General features: G+C 38.7%; 1 protein-coding gene across 8 annotated transcripts in view; it reads left to right on the top strand.

Moving 5' to 3' along the window:
- The first annotated feature begins 407 nt into the window (after positions 1 to 407).
- The window catches only part of ATP11A (ATPase phospholipid transporting 11A), a 124,997-nt gene continuing 101,620 nt past the window's right edge, over positions 408 to 23,784 (top strand). For all 8 annotated transcript variants that reach the window (XM_034418959.3, XM_060686596.2, XM_034418950.3 and 5 more), the window contains exon 1: positions 408 to 1,692. In XM_034418959.3, the coding sequence (XP_034274850.2) occupies positions 1,654 to 1,692 (39 nt within the window). In that variant the 5' untranslated portion in view covers positions 408 to 1,653. The remainder of the gene's footprint in view (positions 1,693 to 23,784) is intronic.

Below are 23,784 nucleotides of genomic sequence, written 5' to 3'. Positions count from 1 at the left end.
AGCTTAAGGTGGGGACAGATATTTGTGTGAGTTTAACTTTTATACTTCCATTACTAACTGATTCTAGGAAAGGGAATTGCTATCACTTTGTATTTAGGGAGTGGTATTTGTTTACTTAAAACACTAGAGGAGAATGCTGTAATTCCTCTCAACCAAGGCTTCTGGTAGCCAACTGTTTATGATGTTACTTTCCCCACGTTCTTTTGCAATTATATTTGTATTTTGGTCTGTGACCGCAAATAAAAATTATTATTATTATACTTAAAACACCCAGTATGGAGATTACTCTATTCCCAAATCACAGGCTTAAGGGAAGCCTCTCTCAAAGTGCAACAAAACTCTTCTTTGTTTTCATGGCTCTTTCTGGCAATAACTCAGTTTATCCAGGATGCTCCTTGCCACTCCAGCCCAGACTGCGCCCCTCCTCCCCTCCTTAACTTTTAATCGCTTTTGACAAACGGAACTTCGCGTTTTGTCCTTCTCTAAGGAGTTTCAGGATCTGAACGCTCGCCGTTTCTTGCAGCCTGGTGCTTTTTAGGATTTTGGAGAGTCTCAGGCCGGGGCGGAAACGCGAGATGAATCGCTCTTTTCGCCAGGTGTCCAGGAAGGAAACGGGGAAGAAATAAACAACCGCCTGTGAGGAATCTGAAGACAACTACAGTTGCGCTCTCGGCTGAACAAAAGGCGCCTTGTTTCCCGGCTCCTTCCGCTCTCATTCCATTTCCCCTCCCCGATTATTTCAGACCGCCGAAGATTTCAACGGTCCCGTCGGAAGCTGTCAGACAACACAGTCTCGGGGGATGGGTGGGTGTCGAGCGCTTCTGAAGTTTGCTCTGGTGGACGTCGATGCGCCCTGAGGAGGCTTGGCCTCGTCTCTTCCCACCTAGTGCTGCCAATGCACCGCGCTCGGCCACCCCCTTGTCCTTTTTTAGGGCTGTAAACCGGCCACCGGCGCGCGGAAGGTAACCCTCGTTTCCGATTTTGCTCCAGGCACTCTTGGAAATCGGCGCGAGGAGAGCACTTGTGGGAAACAATGGGGCGGGGATGGCAGGGTGTGTTGCTCCTGGCGAAGAGATTGGACCGCGCATGCTCGCCCGCGCCGTATGACGTGAGCTGCCTGGCTTAGCAGGGAAAAGATCAAAGAAGAGGGAGAGGGAAAAAAAAAAAACCGACGGAGAAGCGAGCGGGGTTGCGCAGGAATCGGCCCAGCGCGGCGGGAAGTTTCTGTCAGGAGGGCAAGAGCGAAGCAACCTCGGCCGCTCTCCGGCCATCTGCCCGGCTCTCTGGTGAGCAAAGTTGCCTTGTCTTTCCTCCATCTCCGCCTCCTTCGAAGCCAGCTGCTGCGCCGGCTGTGCTGCTACGATTTCGGGCGCCGCGGACCCGGAGCGCACATGGGAAGGCGAGCTAGCCTGGTGCACGCATGACAGAGCGGGAGCGAGAGACCAGAAGCTCCCGCCAAGAATACCCGACAGCAGGTCATGGCAGGGCAGGGCTGTGATCGGGGCTGCTGCTGCTGCTGCTGCTGTGAGGTAAAAATCCCAGCGTGGGTGCGGGAAGCAGAAGTGTGAGCCGAGCCGAGGCAGAAAGAATTCCCCCCTTGGGCGAGAGCAGCGAAGGGAGGGCGCCGCCGGAGCAGCTGCCAGTCGCCTCACCATGGATTGCAGCCGCCTCAGGACTCTTATTAACAGATACGTAAGTAAAGCGGGGGGCCCCGCGCTGCCTTCTTCGCAGTCTCGACTTTGCCTCTTACCCGGATACCGACCCGCAAGCTGCCTCGTTTAACGTAGAAGCCCTTCCCCCCCTCCTCTCCCTTTGCATCCGCCACATGTTGTTTGGCAGCTGCCCCTGGAGCCTCGACCGCGGCTTTTCTTCTTTCCAGGGAATTGCGATGGCTTCAGATCCCGAAGGAGCTGAGCAAAGGCGGCCCCTTCTCTGTTTGGGAGATAAGTCTCCCCCGCCCCCGCCTTACTGTATTCGTGACAGATGAAAGAGGGAGGATTACAAGTTTTTGAGGCTGCAAATATGGATCCTTGGGTGCCCTGCTTGTTTTTCCCAGTCGCGGAGGTTGCTCCTGGATACGGTTGACATGCAGATGAGTGGATAGAAGGGCTCGAGCTCGGTCCTCGTCTTCGCTGCATTTAGTTGGAAGTATTTAGGGAGGGTGCTTCGGTGAGGCTTGCTGTGGTTGATTTTTGCCTCATGTAAACAAACAGGCTTCAGATCCTAGTTATGCAGCATATGATCCTACATTTATCTCTTTGGAAATACATTCATTAGATCCAGGGTAGCTGTTGCCAAGACGGAGGTTCAAGTTGATTGCTCCTCCAAAAATTACTATTTCTCTTCCATTTAACTTTTTCATTTACTTTTCATTCTTCCATTATTCGCATCCAGACACTGCATGCTTTTATTATGAAGAATTCACTTCAACAGGTAATTTGCGCCCTGTAATTTCAGTCTGAAGAAATTAATGTGGTAGCAATTGCTAAAATTAATCACCAGAACCTAGTTCCCCTCACCCAACACTTATTTCAGGGTTTTTCTTTTAAAAAAAAAACTTTCATCAATTATTGTTGGGAGTTAGCAACGGATTGCATTAAGGAGGATCTTTTCATTAAACAATCATATTAATTCCAAGTATGCTGTATAGAAGCATATGCCAACTTATTTTACTAGGACTCATTACTTTATGTCTCCATTTAGAATAGAATAGAATAGAATAGAATAGAATAGAATAGAATAGAATAGAATAGAATAGAATAGAATAGAATAGAATAGAATAGAATAGAATAGAATAGAATTTTTTATTGGCCAAGTGTGATTGAACACACAAGGAATTTGTCTTGGTGCATATGCTCTCAGTGTACATAAAAGAAAAGATACGTTCGTCAAGAATCATAAGGTACAACACTTAATGATAGTCATAGGGTACAAATAAGCAATCAGGAAACAATATCAATATAAATTGTAAGGATAGAAGCAACAAAGTTACAGTCATACATTTAGAAAGACTCCTTAATAAAATGGAGTTGGTTGCAATTAAATACTGTACTTTTCAATAGGAATAGAAAGCCTGTTTTGTGAGGAACATATATTGATTGGCAAGATAATTCTATTGAACACCAATAGCACATGCATTGAAATTGGAAAGCCAGTTTGTACTTTCTAAATTTGTTTAGGGTTCGTGACCTACAAAAGAATCACACATTCCCCTGACATGGCATATTTAGAAAAAAAATAACTATAAACATTTACATGACATTACATTTTATGAGGCTTTTTCAGCATGTAAAATCTCTGCAGGCCTGCTTTAAATATTATTACAAGCTCTCTTTTCTGAAGTTTTCTACTCCCTGATCAGTCATGAGTCTGATAATCCATCTCATGATTTGCAACTGAGGTCATAAGAAATAGCCCTTGAGGCATGTTCTACATGATTGTCCCCAGCAGGTAGCCATTGCTAGCTTGTCTGGGGTTTCTTGATCATTCTGATACAATCTGCACTTTGTTAACTTAAAAGTAAAAACTTCATGTAAAAGAGTAGGGCCTGACTGCTTTACTATGTTGCATTACTGATGCTAACCAATAGTAGTAAGAGAAATAAATCTAAGCAAAGGGAAATGAATCACATTTTGTTTAGCATAAATATTGAATTTTCCTTGAAATGTTATCTGGCTCTGAGTGTTCTGTGCATAAAATAAATAAAAAAGAATGCTAGCTGGCTATGGGTGTTCTGTGCAGAAAACAGGAAAAAAAAGAATGACAAATTATTCTTCCTACAGATATTGTGCATACAATTTCAAGTGTCATTTATTCAGATTATTTCAGTATTACTAGTCATGGAGTTAGTCAGAAATTATAAGGCACAAAAATCCTTGCACCATATGGAAAGTTTGTGCTTGGCTTTCTATTATAACCAGAGTCATTTTCCATGAGATGGGCAGCCTTATAAATTCGTTAAATAAATCAAGAAAATCAAGAAAATCAAGAAACCAAGTTAAACAGAAGAACAAAGAGTTGTGATATCCTCTATCACAGGACAAACTTTGCTATAAATTGTAGATAGTCTTTAATATTGCAGCTCTGTGAATTAGTTGACATCAGCTAAACTTCAAATTGGCATGGTGTGTTATAATGTTCTCTGGTTTATTCTAGAATCACTTAGACCATCTGGATCGATCCCCACCCCACCCCATGAATTTATGTTAAACCATCCCTGACCGATGGTTCCTCAGCCTCCAGTTGAAATAATCAGTAAAGAGGAGTCCATTACCTCTGGGTTGTAGCTTAAATCCATTATTCTGTGTCCTTCAGTCTGAAGCAGCCCACAGCCTTCTTATGTACGGCGAATTTTTAGATCCTTCAAAAAAGCTGTCATACTCCATTTTATTCATTCATCTTTTCTCAAGGCCCACCGCTATTCCAAGACTATTTTTGCAAGAACTGCCACCAAGCCAGAAATTAGTATCCTATACCTATGCTTTTGAGTTTTGTTTTCTACAAGTGTATAGCTTTGCATTTGTCTCTGTTTATTTAAATTCTGTTATTTTTGGCCTGTTTTTCTAACTTAAAATTGTTTTAAGTTATACTTCTGATTTCTAAGAAATGAGCTATCTCAAACAACTTTGTGGCATTGCAAATCTGACAATTGTTTCCTCTATTATGTATTCCAAGGCTGTAGTAGTAATGTTGAACAGTATAAGACTTAGAACTGAGATTGTTCACTCTGGTTTGTTTTGGAATCATCGTTGAATTCTCTTTTCAGAACTGTTTTCAAGGAGTCTGTATCTATTTATCATCTATCCAGTCCCCACTTAACGGTTTCCTAATCACAAAGAATAGGGATACATTGTTAAATTCTTTGCTGAAATCAAGCTACATAATATTCTGCAGTATTCCTACCATCTACCAAGGAAGATAGCAATAGCACTTAGATTTATATACCACTTCACAGTGATGCCCAATAAAAAGAGATAACATAATCCAGTTTGACAAGATTTATTTTTGACAAATCCATATTTATTCTTGTAATTACCACTCATTTTCAAATACTTATAAATTATTTATGATCAACTCCAGATATTGGGGCCAAATTTTATTTATTTATTAATTTTTTTTGCCAACCATCTCGACCCAAGTCAACTCTGGATGGTCTAAAACTAAACTATAGATTGCTGATCTAAAAGCTCTTTCATTTTTTTCCTTTTGGTAGTTAGCAGTATCATTAGTCTACCAATCATCTAGCATTTCACTGGTTTTCCAGAATTTCTACAGATAATATATAAAGGTTCTTCAGCAAAGTTAATATTAGCATATTAATCATTTCTTCTTAAATACATATTTTTCTCTTTCTGTTATTTTGAACATTAATGATATCAGTTGTGTATTTTTGTTATCGTATTCATTATGGGAAATATCCCACCAGATCACTGCCATACCTATTTGTTTCTGGGATGTATAGTACTATAGTATATATTTTTAGTAATATAATGTCTAGAAGAATCTGAATATTATTGAGTCCTATTGGTTATTTAAGTGAACTGAAGCCAGATTTGAAATTTAATACAGGTGTCTGAAAGAAGTAACAGAAACAAAATGTTTAAGATATAAGGAATTTGCTGAATTCCACATCTGGAGCATAAAATGTGATTAGAGTTCATATGGGCACAGCTGTTAGAAACATCTTAAACAAAATTAGTCTTTTCCCAGATCAGCTACGGAGTCATCCATGTAACTCCAGAAATGTTGCAGCTGATTTAAGGGTTTCCTGACAGATGCTTCATGTTCATTCCATTGTTCATTCTGAATCAGATTTTGTCCTTTGAATCTGAATCTTTGCAGAACGTTATAATAACTATATTCATATCTGGCATTATTTATTTATTTATGAATTATATCCCATCTTTACAGATTGCTGTATAACCAAGCCAGAAAACATAATTTAAAAGCAAGAAAGAATATAAGGTTATACCTTAAAATTATCAATAAAATTGATCCTCAGAAAGGGTAACAGCAATTAAAATTCAGGTGGAAAAAACCTGTACAGGCTTTTTAAATATTAAGATTAGAGTGGCTGATGCAAATGCCTTCCTTACAAACCAAAAAGACAGGGCTCTGATAACAGGGTTCTTCTGCATGTTTTAACAGTTGTGTCAAAACAGGAGAAATGGACCTCAAATAAACGGGCCGTAAATGGTTTAAAACTTTAATTTAATTGGACAATATCAACACCTCAGAATAAATCTGTTTAGCAATTTATGAATGTACAGATATTTTATAATAGATATCTTGTACCTTGTGCCAGTTAGTATCCTAGCTGTGGCATTTTATATCAGTTACAAATTCCTGATGCTTCTCCTGGGTAACCTCAGGTAGAGCATATTATGGTATCAATGTGGAATGCAATCAAGGCATGTATAATGGTTGCTAAATCTAACTAGCTTAGAAAAGGCTGTATCAGGCATAATGATGAAAAAACTTTCTAAATGTAATTATTCCCAGTGAATCCAATAGCACCTGAAAATTCAAGATTGCAGATTTTTCAGAGGATGTAAAACTTCCTCTAAAACAGGCTAAACTGTCATCTTTGAATCCAATTCCCTATTTAACATCTACTTCTCTTTCAGTTTGCTCTGTGCCAGTTCTTATCCAACTTAATCTTTAACAGTACAAATTACTTTGTTAAAGTTGAATAGTAAGAGTCAATAGAGCTTCAGGTATTAATGATACTGCATAACAAAACTCCAGATGACACCTCTCAGTACCTTCATGCATATTAGTAGAAGGTAAAATATAGTACTATTGGAATATCATAAGTCATGTAAGAAAATCATGATCAGTGTTACCTGGGAAAAGGAGCAGGGCTGTATTTCTCTTGACTTGTTCTGGTATTGGTAGTTTATTGGAAGTTTAGAGTATACTTACTTTATCTGGAATCTTCTGGAAATTAAGAAGCCAAAATGTAAGAAGTGTAGCTGCTGGGATAGAAAATAATTACACCTCTGTTCTCTGTAAGCAAATTTGGAGAAAATTTTTAGGCTAATAAGTGCTTATTTTATGTTCAACTGAGCCAATGAAAGCCTTGAAGCGTTTAACACAATGTGGCTCAGGTTAGTGCAAAAAAGAGAGAATAACAAGGATCAGATATGAAGCCAATTATATTTCTTTGGAGGTCTCTGGGAAGATGTATAAGAAGTAAAAGCTATGTAACCGAATTCTTCCTAAATTGGCAAAGTGTATGCTTTTCTTTATTAACATCAGCAAACTGAGTTTTGCTTGATTAATTCTATCTTTTTTCTTATAAGCTTTACATGAAGAATTATTACTTACTGAAAGTTCACAAGACAGTGCTGACTTTATTACTGAATCTTTTGCCAGTATTGAATTACAACATCTAAACAATAAGCTTAAGAAATTCATCTTGATGTACATATGCTTATTGATTGCTTAGAATCAAAACTTGAATTCCGGGAGGAAATCAGATAGACAAATCTGAGCATCTGCAAAATGCCCCTTTTAATTCAATTCCTCCCCAATTTTATAGAAAAAACTAGTATGAAAAGCAAATGAAGAATTTAATAATCTAATCTCGCCTTTAAATGCAGCAGCTTGATCCCTCAGGTTGAAAATCAGTCTTTGCATATTCCAAATGCATTAAGAGTAATAAAATCTTAATAGTCAATTTTTCATATTTTATTTTGTTTTGTGTGGAGGGAAGGGGGCTTATACAATAGTTTGAGAATCCTCCTACTTAGCAGGATATCATTCATTTAAATTAGTCTAAATTTACATGTGCTAGTTCCTGTTGTTTGTGTTGGAACAAACCAGAAAGGCAAGGTCAAATGCTTTGAATATTTTCTAGATTCAAAGTAGCAGAATGTTGCCAGTTTGCTTACCTTTTGGGAATTGTGGACAATGTAATTTTCTGTGTATAATCTGTGCCCAGCCTTTAGATTAAACTGGGATTACATAGTCTGTAAATTTGTGGTTATTAACTTGTAGAGGTGTGCCTTAAAGGATAAACGAACAAACAAAACAGGTTCCTTTCCTTCCTCCAAGGAATAAATAATATATTTCTCAACTGACAGCATAAACATAGGTGCAAATAGTTGGAGTTTGTTGTGGTTAAAATGAAATGAATGTTAATGAGGTGAGTAGGAATCCTAATGTCCATCAAGGAGTATTGGATGGATGGTGTGGCAAGGGTTACAAGGAAAGTTGTTAGTAGAATAATGCACCTTTAAATATGAAAATATTGTATGGCTTTTTAAAGCTAGAGATTCACTGTTTTCTTTTTATTGATTGAAAAAAAAATCAACCCCACTCATATAGAATAAAGGAAATAAGAGTAACAGTACAGGTAGTGAGTCTGCAGTAGGAAAAGGCTACTCTATTTATAAAAATAAAATATTTTCGTTATTTAATTATCTTCAATCTTAATAGAATTACTAGGGTATAATTTCTCTGGAAACAATAAGAATGAACTTCAAGAAAAGTAATACTGACTAAGGAATAAATCACTAGTATCCATCTATGGGTTGGTTTGGGTGGGGGGAAAGATGTCAATGAGGAAAACGAAGAGAGATGATCATCTCTACACCTTTTGGCACCCTCTTCTTCTCCCAAACCAAATTAAGAGTGAACAATGACTTGATGAGACATAATCAGTCAAAGTTCATATTCCATCAGAACAAAACTTAAAAATATTGTGAGTGCTACACGCAGACAATTCAAAGGCAAACCAAGAGATTTTGGGACCAGCCTTTGTTTTGCATCCTATAGTCACAAGAATAGGTGGCACAGAGGTCCAAACTGATTGCTACTGACCAACTGACCTGCAGAAAAAATGGTAAGGATTTCAACTTTCTTTTTAAACTCTTCCTACGAAAAGGTTAGCATGGGAACAATATTTAATATGTTATCAGGAAAATTTTCAATAGGAACAACAAAAAAACAGAGGTCTTTCCAGATGCTTTTAATTAAACTCCTGGGGACACTTAGCCAACACCTTGCAGAGCAGAGAAAGCACTAATCTCTCATCAACTTTCTTTAATAGCTGCTAGCACTTAGGAGAAGCCAGATGATACAGTCTGCAGCAGCCAGCCACCAGCAGACACAGACACTAATTTACGATGTTCCATTATTACAGGGTTTGTTTTCTTTTTTTTAAAAAAAACCTTTAAAATAATTTTTAAGCACTGCTGCGTTGAATGAATAAATAGAAGAACAATACAATGCTGCCCTAGTAGAATAAAATCCTACTAAAAATAAAAAATAATGCACTCTGAAAAGTTCTGATTGGAACAAGAATCAATTGTGCACACACCCATGGATGAGCAAAAGTTATATGGAAGAGTAGCACAGATCAAGAGAGGGAGAAAGCTCAATAAACAATGGAGGATGAAGTCTTCAGCTTGGGTATGCAACAGGCAGAAAAACAGCACTGTGGGAATCCCCTTGGCTCCCACCAAAACTCAGCATACATACTGCATTCAACATAGAGACTTTGGATTTTTTAAAAATGTATTTTAAAATCTCAGCGTAAATGCAGAACATGAGTACGAATACAGGTAATCCTCAATTTATGACCCCAACTGAGCCCAAAATTTCTGTTGCTAAATGAAACAATTGTTAAGTGAATTTTGCCCCATTTTACGACCTTTTTGCCATAGTTGTTAAAGTGAATCACTGCAGTGCTTAAGTTAGTAACATGGCTGTTAAATGAATCTGGATTTACCATTGACTTTACTTGTCAGAAGGTCACAAAAAGTGATCATGATCCCAGGACACTGCAACCATTATAAATATGAATTAATTTCCAGGCATCCAAATTTTGATCAAACGACGATGGGGATGCTGTGGGGGGTCGTAAGTGTGAAAAATAGTTATAAGTCACTTTTTTCAGTTACGTTGTAATTTTGAATAGTCACTAAATGAACTGTTGTAAATTGAGGACTACCTGTAGTCTGAATCTATCCTTTCCCTGACTGAGAAAACCAGTCCAATCATTGTATTTACTACTTTTTAGATTAAAAACTAAAGTATTATCAGTATTTTGTGTGAAGCAGAGTTGGGTGCATGCATATGGACACAATCTTCTCTGCATAAAGTTTGTACCCAAAATTAGTACATAAATATGCTGCTCCAAGAGAAAGTTAGCATAGATGGACCTTTCAAGGGAAACTGTGCCAGCATGAGGTCCCTGGTTGTACTGTCATTGAGTCAAACCCAGCGGTGAAATCCCCCCCCGGGTCCTATCCGGCTCACCGAACTGGTAGCGCTGGCGGCAGGAGGCCCCGCCCACCCGCCAGGACATCAATACGTCCCGGTTTTTTACCATCTGCGCATACGCAGAAGGTTCTTTCACTGCTGGTCAAACCCCTTCTCCTCCTGGATTTTCAGGAGCTCCCTTCACTGGGGAGATACATTATTGGTAATTTACTCTTGAGTCACATAGACTGGAAAATACAAATGTTTGTTCATCATCCAAGAGCTTTAACCTGCACATGACCCTTGTGAGAATTCATGCTGCCAAGACTGTCTCATTGGAGTCTATCTTTCCCTGAATTTACTCCATGAATTGTTTTAAGGAAAGTAACAAAGATAGAAGATGGATTTTTAGAGCTTTCTCTGTTCTGAAAGGGTCACTGCAAAGAACAGATCAAGCTTAGAAGGGACCTTTGCCATGAGTCATGCCAAATCTAATGCTTTTGGGAAACATTCTAAGCAACGCTATGGAGATGAGAACATTTACAGTCAGGTCCAGAAATATTGGGACATCAACACAATTCTAGCATCTTTGGCTCTATACACCACCACAATGGAGTTGGAATGAAACAAACACTATGTGCGTTAACTGCAGACTGTCAGCTTTAATTTGAGGGTATGTACATCCAACTCAGGTGAACAGTGTAGGACTTACAGCAGTTTGTATATGTGCCTCCCACTTATTAAGGGACCAAAAGTAATGGGACAATTGGCTTCTCAGCTGTTCCATGGCCAGGTGTGTGATATTCTCTCATTACCCCAATTACAATGTGCAGATAAAAGGCCCAGAGTTCATTTCAAGTGTGCTATTTGCATTTGGAATCTGTTGCTGTCAACTCTCAAAATGAGATCCAAAGAGCTGTCACTATCAGTGAAGCAAGCCATCATTTGCTAAAGAAACAAAACAAACCCATCAGAGAGATAGCAAGAACATTAGGAGTGGCCAAAACAACTGTTTGAAACATTCTCAAAAAGAAGGAATGCACCGGTGAGCTCAGCAACACTAAAAGACCTGGGAGACCACGGAAAACAAGTGTGGTGGATGACTGAAGAATTCTTTCCCTGGTGAAGAAAACACCCTTCACAACAGTTGGCCAGATCAAGAACATTCTCCAGGAGGTAGGTGTAAGTGTGTCAAAGTCAACAATCAAGAGAAGACTTCACCAGAGTGAATACAGAGGGTTCACCACAAGATGTAAACCATTGGTGAGCCTCAAAAACAGGAAGGCCAGATTAGAGTTTGCCAAACAACATCTAACAAAGCCTTCACAGTTCTGGAACAAGATCCTATGGACAGATGAGACTAAGATCAACTTGTACCAGAGTGATGGGAAGAGAAGAGTATGGAGAAGGAAAGGAATTGCTCATGATCCTAAGCATACCACCTCATCAGTGAAGCATGGTGGTGGTAGTGTCATGGCGTGGGCATGTATGGCTGCCAATGGAACTGGTTCTCTTGTATTTATTGATGATGTGACTGCTGACAAAAGCAGCAGGATGAATTCTGAAGTGTTTCGGGCAATATTATCTGCTCACATTCAGCCAAATGCTGCAGAACTCATTGGACGGCGCTTCACAGTGCAGATGGACAATGACCCAAAGCATACTGCAAAAGCAACCAAAGAGTTTTTGAAGGGACAGAAGAGGAATGTTATGCAATGGCCAAGTCAATCACCTGACCTGAATCCCATTGAGCATGCATTTCACTTGCTGAAGACAAAACTGAAGGGAAAATACCCCAAGAACAAGCAGGAACTGAAGACAGTTGCAGTAGAGGCCTGGCAGAGCATCACCAGGGATGAAACCCAGCGTCTGGTGATGTCTATGCGTTCCAGACTTCAGGCTGTGATTGACTGCAAAGGATTTGCAACCAAGTATTAAGAAGGGAAAGTTTGATTTATGATTATTATTCTGTCCCATTACTTTTGGTCCCTTAACAAGTGGGAGGCATATATAAAAAAATGCTGTAAGTCCTACACCGTTCACCTGAGTTGGATGTACATACCCTCAAATTAAAGCTGACAGTCTGCAGTTAACGCACATTGTGTTTGTTTCATTCCAACTCCATTGTGATGGTGTATAGAGCCAAAGATGTTAGAATTGTGTCAATGTCCCAATATTTCTGGACCTGACTGTACTATCTATTATTGCTACTACTGAAGAAGTCCTTCCATTGGCACAGAAAAATTCTACAAGTAATGGGAGATAAAGCTTTAGTTTTTCCAAACTATTATATCAATAAAAGTTTAGCTCAATATATGAATCAAAGAATGAGAGTTAGGATCTGATTCAGTGGCATATAAATTTATATAAATGAATAAATTGAATGCATTGCACATTTTAATACAGTATTTAGATTTAATGTGCAGGATTACCTGCCTCGTTTATATTTAAATTAGTAGGTGCTTGAGTTTCCATGACATCAAAAGACGTTTTGTGTTCCAGTCTTTGCTTTGGAATGGTTAGTGTTGTACATCATCTGTTGATTCCTCAAGTCAGATGGGCACCACATTCAGGAGGAGGGCTTCTCCTTTCCCAGCGATCAACCTCAGCTAGGAAATGGGTTGGCTGAGCAAAGAGTCAACATGGCTAATTTCTGTGCTGTAGGAACTGCCTCTCCTCCAGCACAGGTTTGACCCCAGATGTACCACCTTTGACACCAATTCAGGATCCATTTTGCGATTCCATTTTGATACTTAGGACAATAGACATAGGAGGATTTGAAGTGGTGGTGGCTCAGAGATTGATGAGCCAAGACTTTCCATAGCCACTTCTACTTTGTGTCTTTGAACTCAGAGAGAAGTTTCATCTTATCTAATGATAGAGGCAACTCTGTAATGCAGAGGAATTTTAGAGGGTTTTTAAATAAATTGCTCTAGGATACCATGAAATATTTCTGTATGAGGAATAATTAGAAAAGATCCTCAAGTTTTTAATATCAGGGGGAATGGTGATTTCTTGAAAGTGCAATCCTTTGCCTATTATACCAATGGAATTGTTATTTTTATTAAAGTAACCATGTTAACATGGATTTATAAAGTAATTCAGCTCTAATGTCTTTTTTGGTAGCTTTTAGTTTGGTTGTCTTCAAAACTAAAACTATACATATGCGCTGATTTTTAAAAGAACGATGGTCCTTCAGTTTGGCTGCTAAAAATTGTTGGTTTTAAAATTTGTTCCATTGAAATACAGGATCTGCTTGTCACACCTGCTGCAGTTCACTAGCAAAGCTATCAATGGGTGATGAACAGAAGGTTATGTTTTTCACCCAGCTTGTTGCACAGTTTAATGCTGATCAGGGCTGAGAGGGATTGGTTGCCCAAGGTGATCCAGCTGGCTTCAATACCCAAAGGAGGATTAGAAACTTGTTTTCCCACTCCCAGTCCAACCCTTTAACCATTACACCCATTGGTTTTCAGTATAGTTTCTAAGTGTTTTGTAAAATTGGAAATTTAGTCATCATTTATGTTGGTAATTGTTTCATTTGAGCTACTGAGCTACAGCCAAGAATGTTCATATTTCTTCAGATAAGTTGCTCAACATTAATTTGTTCAAAAGTTTAATTTGGACTTTCAAGTGCTTAGCATGAGAAAACTGTACTAGATTCTGTTTTATTTTCCGGGGCTTGGGAAACTTTACTAGAAATGTTTCTTTTTTCTTTTGTTCTTTTCCCTGAACAAGTTTGAGATCTTTTTAAAAAATACTTTAAAAGATACTTCAAAGTTTCCTTCAGTATTACTTGAGTAGCATTATAAGAATGAGATAGAAAGAATAACAAAAAATCTTACCAGCTGACAATCATGGGTCTGTATGATCAACTGTGCTCTCTGTGTGCTCTGAAGTATAAAAAGCTACTTAGTTGAAGTATTTAACAATTCTTTCTGTTCAAGTTGGCAGTTAGAAAATGTGCAAAATCAAATGGCCTCCTTTAAGGGTGTTAAATATAACTTCTAATAATTCTCATAATTAAAATTTATCTGTAACTGTTTACAACAGGGGTGTCAAACTCAAGGCCCGGGGGCCAGATCTGACTCCCGGGATCCTTAGATCTGGCCCATGGGGCTGCCCTGGAAACAGTGAAGGACCAGCCCGTGGTGCTTCTGCCAGCAAATAAAGGCTCTTGAACTCCATTTTCAGCTGCTAGGGCCTCCTGCAACCTTCTGCCAGTGAAAACGGAGCTTGGGAGCCTATTTTCACAGGCAGAGCACTTGGACCACCACAGGTTCACCCAAAAGGAGTGACGTTGAGCTGGCCATGGCCACCCTGGCCACACCCACCCTAGCCCCCCAAGGTCAAACACAACCCTGATGCGGCCCTCAATGAAATCAAGTTTGACAACCCTGGTTTACACCCAGTTTCACACAAACATGCATATTGCTTTTCGTGCAGTGCATTATCCAGTGTGCTGCCTGATCCAGTTATGACAGGTTGCTCTCAGCTTTAGAGGCTTGAAAATGTAGACATTATGCTTTTCTCTTTTGGGTTTATAATTTGTCCTCCCTTGCCTGTCTTCAGTTATTTCAGCTGGGTGGATCCACAGGGGTGAAATGTAAAATTTGTTACTACCGGTTCTGTGGGTGTGACTTGCTGGGGGAGTAATGTGACTGGATGGGCGTGGCCAACTTTTTTTTTAAAAAAAAACTTTTCAAAGCATTTTTTCTGCAAATGCAAAAAAAAAAATGCTTTGAAAGCCTCTGCCGATCAGCCAACACAGCTGGGATCGTCTGAGCCTTTTCAAAGCATTTTTAAACTACGTCTTCCGCTGAAGAGGTTGCAGAAAAAAAATGCTTTAAAAGTCTCTCTGATGATCTCAGCTGAGTTGTCTGATCGTCAGATATTTTTTAAAAAGCCTTAAAAGGTTTAAGAATTATTAGTATTTGTGCAGGTGCTGAAGTTTTCTGGTAAAAAAATACAACATTCATGGCACATTTGAGTCTTGGATCAAATTTGATAAGCCTGCTTGAAAAGGGAGCTCTCTTTTATTAGCATTTGCTCTGAAGAGCAATAGTAAAACTCTTAAGAACACAGGGTTTAGCAACGTTTTGTTTGCTGGTATACTTAATGATTTTGCAAGGTTAAAAAAAAACAGAAGTGACTCTTCTCAAGAGTCACTTAACTTTTTGTAGGAACAAAAATGGATGGAAAATATAGGAAAGATAAAGAAGATTGATACAATTATAAGCGGAATGTAATTGCAACATCCTTGATTTTTTCAATGTAAAATGCATGCAGATAGCTCTTGACTTACTCATTTAACAATGGTTTGAAGTTAGGACAGCCTTGGAAAAAATGACTTAGAACCTGTTCTTGAAGTTACTATTGTCTCACACCTCTGTGGTCATGTGATCGCAATTCAGGCACTTGACAACTGGCTGACATTTACGATGGATGTCTTGCAATCACGTGATCATGATTTGTGACCTTCCCAGCTGACTTCTGACAAGCAAAGTCAATTGGGGAAGTTGGATTCACTTAACCAGCACCATAATTTGATTAATGACTGTGGTAAAAAAAGGTTGCAAAATAGGTCCGATTGCATGACTCACTTATTGACCATATCACTTAAGGATGAAAACTTCAGTCCCAATTGTAGTTGTAAGTCAAGGACTACTTGTAGCTAATCACCGATAATGTAAAAACCAATTATATTTTTATAAAATTGATAAGGATTACACTGCACTTTTCTACAGTATGATTGTAGACTTTGAAATTTGTTGAAGGTTGGCACACATAGATATTTGAACCCAGATGACACACTGTGTAAGGAAAGATGGACTGTTTGTATTTTGAAAAATAATAAAAAAACTTTTTATTAAAAAAAGAAATTTGGTGTACAGATCGTCTTTGATTTACAACAGTTCATTTAATGACTGTTCGGTTACAACAGCACTGAAAAAAGTGACTTATGACCATTTTTCACATTTATACATACAACTGTTGTGCCATCCCCATGGTCACGTGATCAAAATCTGGATGCTTGGCAACTGGTTCATATTTATCACAGTTGCAGTGACTCACAATTATATGATCACCTTTTCTGACCTTCTGACAAGCAAAGTCAATAAGGGAGCCAGATTCACTTAACAACCATGTCACTAACTTAACAACTGCAGTGATTCACTTAACAACTGTGCTAAGAAAGGTCATTAAATGGGGCAAAATTCACTTATCAAATGTCTCACTTAGCAATAGAAAATTTGGGCTCAATTACCCAAACTACATATTTGGGATTCAAGTTATATATTTGTTAAGAATCATGGAGAAAATATAAAGGAAGGGAAGTCTAAGCAAGAGCTGAGGAAAATGTTGATCAAAAGATGGTTCATTGTCTGTGATAATGGCTGTTACTACTGTATCTTACTGACCCAGTTTGTGATGTTTGGGAGTTATTGTCATGTTTTATGTGGATTCCACTGCTACCTTAGCAGGCAGTTTCACTTAGTGGTGAAGGTATAAACAGTCATCCCATGGTTATTGCATTGCAATGTGCTGTAGGGCTCCAATCTCCCCATAGTCCTATTTAACATCTACATGAAGGCCCTGAGAGAGGTTTCCAGAATTCTAATTTGCTTGCAGCAGCTCTGAAGCAAAAGTATCTTGATGCATTCTGGAAATCTTCACAAACACTGTTGTAGAAGTGGGAAAAGAAACAAACAGAAACCTAAGCAGATAGGTTTCTCCATTGCAGATCAGCCTCAAGTAGAAGATTGAAGAATGGGTCTAGGAAATCTATGGGACTTTTGTATCATAGCCATCACAACATCTTTGAATCCCTTGTCAAAGCATGTCATCTCTTTAGTCAAATGCTGTGAGATTAATCTGTGTGTTTTCACTTACTATTTATCATTTTCACTGATCTGCATGCAATGATTTTAAATTAAAATTCAGTTATTTTGTTCACTTATTGTGGAGGAGCATGATACTCCCTAGTTGGATAATGAAATATCTGTAAGCAACCAACTAAGCTCAGAGAGCACCAAGAATTCCACAGTTCAATCCTGAGCTACATATATTTTGTATGGTTCAGTTAATTTCATTCTGTTTCATGTGCTTGTTTTTACCAACTGGAATTTGTTCATTATGGAATGATATGAAGTCTGAGAGAATTTGGGCAATCCTTACATGTTTACATAACAAAGCCTTGCTGCTCTAGATAAATTGGGAATGTGTTCTAGAATTAATAAGCACTCTGTACATACTGTGCATGAACTAGATAAAGGAAAATTAACCTTAAGAGAGAACTCCTAATACATGTTTATATTTTTGCAGCTTTGTTCAAGTTCAGAACACATTTTCTCCTTTTCCCAGTTACTGTAAATGACTAAATGAATAATTTATTTGATCTGATCGATGATTGTAGGAATCCTTTCTTTGAACAAAGACACAAGATGGGTTTCTGGCTACATCCTAGATTCAGAAAATATCTAGTTGTAGCCTGTTACTTCCTACAGTCTAGTTGCTATTGGTTACAATGTATTGCTGGTGCATTTTCTATTAAAAAACACTACTGTATAATATTGATATGGTAGTATTCAACTAAGAAAATGTCTTTGATTAGTAAGGTCATCTTTTCATTTAGAACTCCACATTGAGCATTCTTTTAATGAAGAACATGATATTAGATGATGTGAATTAGCAGTGCAATCCTGTTTAAGGTTTACTCCTGAGGAATTCTCAATATGTTTTGTATGGATAATTGTCAATGGAATGAAGGCAGACAATAAATTTGGATTACCTTAACGAAGATATTTTTAAAAGTATGCAAAAACTTGAGAAATGATACTAAGTGCTTACATGTCTGTCATAATTATTGATGCTTGTGGTGGGTCCCTCCACCTCCGTACTTTAATGAAAGAGAAAAACAGAATATTGTAAAGCACAGGAGTGGCTGGGCAGAAATCTAGTTCTGTGATTCAATAGTTTAGCAGTTCAAGTACTACATCAGGATGAGGTTTTCCATTTATAGCAAATGACAACACGAGCCAATCTTGGCTATCTTTAACAATTAAGCAGAGATCTAGAAAAAAATCCAAAATATATTTTATTTGGAATCAAGTCTTGTGGATTTCAGAGATGAATAAGGGAATAAGGAAATTGATTCTTATCAATTGATTTTTATTTCTGGTTTCCATACTTGGCAACTTTAAGATTTGTGGACTTCAGCTCCCAGAATTCAACAGAGTGGCTTAAAGTTGCCAAGTTTGGAGACATCTGATCTACCATCAATGAGACCAAAGTTGGGTCTGGCTGACTGAACTAAAGCTCAAATATGTCCTTCAAGGCAAAATAATGTGAGAATACTATTATCTCGTCAGTTTAAATCACCATGGCAACAGTTCTATACAAATAAAACCAACACTGGCTTTTTCTTTGTATCTTTGTCCTCCTTTCTACATCCACACTTTCTTACTTTAATTTTAATGATTATCTATATTTTGATAGGGATATCTCCTTTAAATAGTGTTGAATAGTTCATTTTATAAAGTTAGCATGTTTGTCTTAAATACATAATATGTGGAAATATTTCACAAATAGATGATTGAAGTGAGATTTCTGTAACCAAATGAACCAAAACTTGTTTATTTAGTGATGTATTTATTGTAGTTCAGTCACACAAATAGAATAAATTTGCCTTGCTATCATTATATCAGATTGTATATTACAGTAATCCTTCTATTCCTGAGTAAGGTTACAATATATTATATTACCTTGAAACCACAGTTCTGAATCCAGACATTGTACTTTTCCCCCATCAATACATTGCCACATATATTTTTGTTGTACATTAAAAAATCAATTTTTATGTGATTGAAAATGCAGACTCAAATAAATTGCACCTTTGCCATTAAGTCTACTAAAAGTTGTATCTTTCATGTGTGTGTGTGTATATATATGTGTGTATGTGTGTATGTATGTATGTACAGTATGTATGTATGTCATTTATAACTAAACCTTTTCTAGTTAAATTTTGTATCTTTCACATCTTTAGGAATTAAATATAATTGAACTAACAAAATTGTAATGAATCTGTTTTCTGATATCCTTAAATAATCTCCTTGCTTCAATTAAAAGAGGATTTTATCTGGCCTATTTTAAATAGGGGATTAAAGACACTTCCTCTGCATTATTACTATTATATGGTGGGATTTTATATCCTGAAATGTGTATCTCTTAAAGATGTAAAAAAAATGTCTTAAAAAAAAGATACTACATACATACATACATACACACATACATACAGGTTAATTTTTGTGATACTTTAAAATGCTGATAATTAAAATCAAGATTTTTCTTATTTTTTCTGGATATGAATGTATTTAATAATATATTAAGCAATGAACTGACAGGTGAAATTCTACAAATAAATATTTTAAATTGATTTTGTACTAACATTTCTTACCAAAATAAAAGACAGTATGAAACTTTATTTAAACCCCTTTAAACATGTTTATTAGAATATGAATAATTATGAATCAATACTGAGAACTGCAATTTATAACAACAAAATCAACAATATTTCAATATGCTTTAAATATCCAAGTATATGCCACTTCACTAAATAACTTTCCATATATGAAAAATTGTACTTCCTGAAACAAAACTCCTAACGGGTACACCTCTGTATTATAGTAATTGTTTGTCAGATATGTATAATAAATGTTATATTGTACTATCTGTAGACATGAAAGCCAGTTTCATGTAGTGGTTAAGGTATCAGGCTAGAAGCCGGGAGACCATGAGTTCTAGTCCTGCCTTAGCCAGTCTCTTTTTTTTTCTGAGCTCTAGAAAGGAGGCCATAACAAATCATGTCCAGAAAAAAATTTGCCAAGAAAACTGCAGGGATTTACCCAGGCAGTCTCTGAGAATCAACATGATTGAATGGAAGGAGAAAGAAAAAACTATGTATCTATATGTTTGTAGTGGACATACTTCCATTTATGAAACATCATGAATTTATTAGGAAGAAAATATAACCAACCGAAAGGTAAAGTTATGTCTGCCTGTTTCGGTCTCTAACAACTCAGATACAGTTAGAAAAGCACCTCTATAAAACCAGAAAAATTGCAGTCAATGTTGACTAGAGGAACTGATGATCTGATTTTATGTATCTCCCTGTGTAATTTTGTCAGTCTTACAGGGCAATCCACACAACAAACACACCAAGATATATTAGCTCTACTTCATTATGAGGTTACATTAACAGTATCTTGCATGTCTGAAAGTATATTTCTGCCCCATCACCTGCTGCTGCTTATTCATCCATTGCCCTGGCTCTTCCCTTTGTCTCCCAAGACCATTCCCACACACCATTACAAATATTTAAGATGCCACACGTCTCAATTATGCTGTTTCTTTTGCTTTAACAAATGAATAATATCCTGCATGTTTGCAGTAGGGGGCAAGAAGGGGCAAATAATGACATGCAAGATGTATTGCAAAATCCATCTCTTACTGTAAAAAAACATGTCTCAGAATGACGCTCAGATTTGGAAGATACGTTTAACCAGAATGTCATGTTTTTCAGGGGAAATGGTCTATTTTTATAAAATTGGAGATCAGCATTTTCTGGACTGATAGTAAGCTTCTCCTACTAATATCTAGCCTTCCATGTTTTAAACAATTGGCATTTGCTATTTTCAGCTACCTTCTTTGACATCTTCTATTCAGGTCATCATTTTTTCTTGATATTTTTGTTTTGAATGTTATTCATTAATAATGTATGATCCCATTACTTCCCTAATTGTTTGAGATGCAGATTATTTCTCTTACTTCTACTCTACCAAATCCTTTTGCTTGATCATTTTTAATGATCAAGTGACAGCCACTACCTCTTTTTTTCTTTGTTTTTATTATATCACTAACATCATTTCTACAGTTTGTTTTTAAAAATTATTACTATAATCTGTTCATTTTATTTATTAAATTTCTATGCCTTCCATCTCCCCTACAAGGTGACTCTGGGCAAGTTATTTTATATTTCTCCTACTAATATCTTTAAACTCTTTCTCTTTAGGCTGCCATATGTGGACTGCAAAAATCTGGATGATCAGAGAATTTTCAATGTCTCTGCTACTATCTAATGATCCAGCCAAAATAATGTTAGCATTATTCTTTTTCTCTCCATTGCTACTGTCTCTCATGTCATATTGTTGCCTGTAATAGTCCATGAAAACTTTTTCTTCCAGAAAACTTCTTTAGAACTCCATTTTCTTTCTCATTATTATCCTTCTTAATTTTTTTGAACATACAAACTTCATGAATGGTTGTCTTATGTCCTCATTTAGTCTTATGTTTTATCCCAACTTTTTATTTCTAAAATAAGTACAGTTGCACAATGTGCAAAGTTTCAAGGACTTTCTAGCTTACTTTTTGCTTGAATTCAGCTGTTTACTTTGTTTCTTCATTCCCCTTTTACCTCATTATGTGATAAGATGTTCTCAATTTCACTTTAGTCTCATGAGCTGTTCTTTTAATTTAGCCAGTTCTTACTTATGAACTCCCATTCCAATTGGGGTTTGGCAGAGTGCATTTCTTTGGCCTTTTCATATGCTTTCTTTTGGCAACCTGGTTTCTTATTTTGGTTTACAGCATTATTATTACACGGATTGATATCTAGTTGCTTTTTATTTTGTACCCTCCTTTTCCACCACTGATATTGATACGACTAATTGCCTGGATGTAAATAATTTATCACACTCTTTAGCAAGTTAGAATTATCTTCTTGCTCTTTGAGTTGGCAGTATCAAGCTACAGTCTTTGTGGAAATTTAAGACTCTCAATATTAATTTATCATATCCTACAGATTTGTTCTTTTCTGTTTACCGGCTACTTAACTCTTCGGGATTCGGGAACACCTGGACTCTGACTGGGTAGATTCAGCGGGGAGGACAGAGGCAGGTCTTGTGAGTATTATCTGGGAAGAGTTTGATTCTGTGACGCCCGAAGACGTGGACAGGATACTGGGCAGACTGAGCGCAGCCACATGTTTACTGGACCCGTGTCCCTCCTGGTTGGTGCTGGCCTCTCGGGAGGTTACACGAGGCTGGCTCCAGGGGATTATAAATGCTTCCTTGAGTGAGGGTGTCTTCCCTGCCGCCTTGAAAGAGGCGGTGGTGAGGCCTCTCCTCAAGAAGCCTTCCCTGGACCCGGCAGTGTTGGCAAATTATCGTCCAGTCTCCAACCTTCACTTCGTTGCGAAGGTTGTTGAGAGTGTGGTAGTGCGACAGCTCCCCAGTACCTGGATGAATCGTCGTATCTGGATCCGTTCCAGTCGGGCTTCAGGCCTGGATACAGCACGGAAACGGCATTGGTCGCGTTGGTTGATGATCTCTGGAGGGCTCGGGACAGGGGTTGTTCCTCTGTCCTGGTCCTATTAGACCTCTCAGCGGCTTTTGATACCATCGACCATGGTATCATGCTGCACCGGCTAGAGGAGTTAGGGGTGGGGGGCACCGTCCTACGGTGGTTCTCCTCCTTTCTCTCTGACCGGTCGCAGTCTGTGTTGACAGGGGGGCAGAGGTCGACCCCGAGGCCCCTTGTATGTGGGGTGCCACAAGGGTCGGTCCTCTCGCCCCTTCTGTACAACATTTATGTGAAGCCGCTGGGTGAGATCATCTGTGGTTTCGGGGTGAAGTACCATCAGTACGCTGATGATACTCAGCTGTACATCTCCACCCCGGACCACCCCAATGATGCCCTTGAAGTGATGTCCCGGTGCCTGGAGGCCGTGCGGATCTGGATGGGGAGAAACAGACTCAGGCTCAACCCATCCAAGACCGAGTGGCTGTGGTTTCCGACATCCCGATATAGTCAGTTGGTGCCATCACTGACTATTGGGGGCGAGTCATTGGCCCCCACGGAGAGGGTTCGCAACTTGGGTGTCCTCCTGGACTCACGGCTGTCTTTAGAAGAGCACATGACGGCCGTGGCCAGGGGGACTTTTTATCAGGTCCGCCTGATTCGCCAGTTGCGTCCCTTTCTGGATCGGGACTCGTTAAATACGGTCACTCATGCTCTCGTTACTTCCCGCTTGGACTACTGCAATGCTCTCTACATGGGGCTCCCCTTGAGGAGCACCCGGAGGCTCCAGCTGGTCCAGAATGCGGCCGCGTGGGTGGTTATGGGAGCGACGTGGCGCTCCCATGTGACCCCCTCCTGCGCGAGCTGCACTGGCTCCCGGTGGTCTTCCGGGTGCGCTTCAAGGTTTTTGGTTACCACCTTTAGAGCGCTCCATGGCATCGGACCGGGGTATCTATGAGACCGCCTTCTGCTACCAATAGCCTCTCACCGACCAGTACGCTCCCATAGAGAGGGGCTCCTCAGGGTGCCGTCGGCCAAACAGTGTCGACTGGTGGCCCCCAGGGGGAGAGCCTTCTCTGTGGGGGCACCTACCATCTGGAACGAGCTCCCCCCAGAGATACGGAAGATCCCGGACCTGCGCACGTTTCGCCGTGCTCTCAAAACTTTTCTATTTCAGCAAGCTGGCCTGGCCTAACTCCCCTCTTTTAAATTATTTTT

This window comes from Pantherophis guttatus, chromosome 5 (genome assembly GCF_059756535.1).
Source record: "Pantherophis guttatus breed Tessera chromosome 5, ASM5975653v1, whole genome shotgun sequence".
NCBI lineage: Eukaryota > Metazoa > Chordata > Lepidosauria > Squamata > Colubridae > Pantherophis > Pantherophis guttatus.
Note: the sequence above shows the minus strand (reverse complement) of the source record. Positions and strands in the feature narration are given on the sequence as shown.